This window comes from Rhincodon typus, chromosome 3, assembly GCF_021869965.1.
Source record: "Rhincodon typus isolate 14 chromosome 3, sRhiTyp1.1, whole genome shotgun sequence".
In the NCBI taxonomy this organism is placed as follows: domain Eukaryota; kingdom Metazoa; phylum Chordata; class Chondrichthyes; order Orectolobiformes; family Rhincodontidae; genus Rhincodon; species Rhincodon typus.
Window position 1 is genome coordinate 37,297,833 of NC_063334.1, and position 3,602 is coordinate 37,301,434.

The 3,602-nt window shown below is 38.4% G+C and overlaps 1 protein-coding gene across 1 annotated transcript in view; it reads right to left on the reverse strand.

The window, feature by feature from the left end:
• Positions 1–1,669: 1,669 nt before the first annotated feature.
• Positions 1,670–3,602, reverse strand: part of LOC109927324 (relaxin-3-like) — a 3,164-nt gene continuing 1,231 nt past the window's right edge. The window contains exon 2 of the mRNA XM_020527311.2: positions 1,670–2,016. Coding sequence (XP_020382900.1) covers positions 1,670–2,016 — 347 coding nt within the window. The remainder of the gene's footprint in view (positions 2,017–3,602) is intronic.

Sequence of the window (3,602 nt, forward strand, 5' to 3'; positions counted from 1 at the left end):
CTAGCAGGTAAGGTTTCTCCTAACCCACTCTACCTGTTCCACTCAACTTCATGACTAAATCACCCCTTAACTTTTCAAATACCATGGAATACAATCTCTTAGCTTGTCTAATCTCTGCTCCTAATTTGACCATTTCCTTGCAAGTACCATTTACAATAGAACCTCATTGGTGAAGATCAATTTTAGTACCCACGTGTGTGGCTGTCAGAACCTTCCCAAACACTTCAGATAATGATCATGGTCCATCTTCAGATTGAAGGATACATGTGAGGTGGAGTTAAGGTAGAACTGGGTTTTGTTACTTTGGTACTGAATATCACAGCCTCAGAACCCTCTGTACATTGATAATCGTCCTATTTCCTGTGCCCAACCAATATTTTTGTTTCCTTGATATGCTTCCTTATTCTAGATCTCTGAATGTTTTACTACTGTATTGTATCCTTTATAATGCTTAACACCCAAAACAAATAACTTCCACTTTGTGACATTTAATACAGTCCCAATTATTCAAGTCCTTTTATCATAGTTGCTGAGTGTGTTTTGCTAAGTACAAATAAAGTAGTTTTATTGTCTTATCACGTAGTTGTTTTCTATCAACTATGCTGCCACTAAACTTTGATGTTTACCTATGGACTCAGCTTTTGTGATCAGACCTGATACATTTTCGTCAATACAGTGTGGAGCTGGAGGAACACAGCAGGCCAGGCAGCATCAGAGGAGCAGGAAAGTTGATGTTTTGGGTTGGGACCCTTCTTCAGAAAAAAGGACCCTTTTGAAGAAGGGTCCCGACCCGAACCATCAACTCTCCTGCTCCTGTGATGCTGCCTGACCTGCTGTGTTCCTCCATCTCCACACTGTAGTGACTTTGACTCTAGCATCTGCAGTTCTTGCTATCTCCGACTGATATAATTTATCTTGCTTTAAGAAAGGCTGTCTCAAAGTTGTAATACTATCATCAGGTTTAACAATTTTGGATGCATTGAAACTTGATGACATAATGTTTTGACATACATATTAAATGATTTTTCTCACAGAAGAAAACCTTTGCGGTTGAGTAGCAATTAAACCCATTTAACATGTTATTTGATGCTGCTTTTGAATTCATGAAAGGAGCTACACAAATCAAAGTTGTTGTTGTCAAACTGATTAAGGAGGTGTACCTGAATTAAATTTGGAAAACTGCAATATTGACTTTCCCAAAATGAATTTTGCCTATCAGGAGAAAATCGTTACAAATTACACTCTATTATTTCCAGCTGTTATTGTCTTGCTTAAGTTAAATTTGTTTCTTAAATACTCCACAATAAATACGCCTGGATCAGAGAGTTTTTGATCTCAACTTAGACTTTGTGCATGGATGTTAGTGATAGCACATACAATTCATGAGGAGATATGTTTCAATACTGTGAATAAATGAGATTACTTACAAAAGTAAGCTGTCATAAGAAATCAAGAGTTGAAACTTTACAGTTGCAATTGTTTTAATTTGTTTTAAGGGATTCAGAATCACTAACACAAGTCTGTCACATAGACCATACTAGAAATTACATGTAAATTACGATTGCCTTACTCCACATTTGTGAGATATTTAATAGACTACATAGTTTAAAATCTCACTGAAACAGAGTCCATGTGTATAGAATATTCTATAAATAGAGATGTACAGTTTTCAGCAGAGAATGCTGATATCTTTTTTAGTGCAACCATAACTGCAGCATTTCTTTGACATTCCTGGTGGTCCTTCCCTTTTCTTCCTGAGGGATCTGGCCCAGGGTAGATGCTGCACCGCTGTTAAGGCAACAGCTTGGTCTTTATTGCTGCCTCCATCAATTTGGTGGATGTACTCCATGAAATCCCCTGGTATCTGATCATACTGGTTGTAGTACTGGTCAAACACTTCATTACCGAAAGATGGCTCAGTTTCCTGGTTTCTGTCACTGCCAAAAAATCTTTGAAGATTACTCATGCTGTCCATCTCCTTGAAGTAATCTTTATCAGCTGAGGTCTGGAAGGGATCTGGAAGAAAAATGACATGATTAATAACAATATGTATTTGCACTGTATGTAGCTAATACCAGCTGTCTTTTGTTTGAGAGAAATGTTCTAGTCACTGGACTTTCAAAAGCATTCTGCTTTAATGCATACCATTGCATTTTGACTATTCAAACATAGTTGGTTAAATATATGTTGTTGTACAATCAGAAAAATAATTGACAACTATCCTGAAGTTGATAATCGCTGTTTGGTCTACACTGCAATTGTTAAAGAAAGTTAATTAAAGCTCTAGTAAATACATCTCCAATCTGAAGAGAAGCAACTGCATAAGAGACATTACTGATTCTAACATGCTGAGGTAAACTTTGTTGGCTGTTGGCAGGTAAATATTTTCTTAACTTTGAATATAGTCTTCTCTTTTCTCCTTCATTCTCTACAGCCACTCCCACCCCTGCCAATGGGAAGTTCATATTTATAGTTTTGATTTGAAAGTTTCTATCTCCTGCTTGATGTTTGACACTTCTGCTCTTTTATTACAGAAGTCACTGGCAAAATGTATCCAGTAGCTACCTGTTGAATGGGAGTCAGTTATGACTCCTGGCTTTCAGACTACATCAGAGCTTTCTCTCCTCCAACAGTTTCTCCAATCCAATTTGTTGTCTTTTCTCAGCCAAACCCTTCAAATATCCCAGACCCTTCTTTTCTATCCCTAATTCCAGGATCCTGTTCTGAAAAGAAGGTAAAGCAGAAAAGAACTTACACAAACTGATGGCATCTCAGTATTAGTTGATGGAAGTGGACTATTGATAATTATTGATTGTAGATTAGTTACATTGTACTCACTATGGGCCAGGGATTGCATGGTCATCATCACCTTCCAAGTTCAGAGGTCTACCTTCCTCTTGTATACCGTCAGCAATTCCTCCAGCTGTTTATTAGATCATTAGAGATATTCTCTCCGTTTTTCCCATCCCTGCTCCCAGTGCTTCGTACAGGAATATTAGTGAAATAAGGTGCCAGTTTGCAAATCAGTGGAAATGTGTACCATTTTAAATTAAAATCTCAATACCAATGGCTTTCCTCCCCGATTTTGTCCTGTTTAGGAATACAGTCGTCAAAGTTCAGACCATACTGAAAGATCCCACTCTCAATTTAAAGCAATAACTAATTCCATGATAATGTGATAGGGGTATTTGACGATTGATTTACCCCGGAAAACTCTTACAATCTGGGAAACCTTGCTCTCTCACAAATGCTGTGACTCAAATAAACAGTAATTGATTCCTGACGGCTGCACTGGCTCTTCCCGACCTGAGTGTTATTACCAATGCTGAAATATGAACTGACAGATGTGAGAATAAGTGTCAGGCAGCACTTGAAAGAGTGCATCAGAGAGGAGCAGGAAAGTTGGCGTTTCGGGTCGGGACCCTTCTTCAGAAAAGTCCTTTCATTTTCTGAAGAAGGGTCCTGACCGGAAACAGTAACTTTCCTGCTCCTCTGATGCTGCCTGGCCTGCTGTGTTCCTCCAGCTCCACACTGTGTTATAAAAACCAAAAGAACTGCGGATGCTGTAAATCAGGAACAAAAACAAAGTTGCTGGAAAAGCT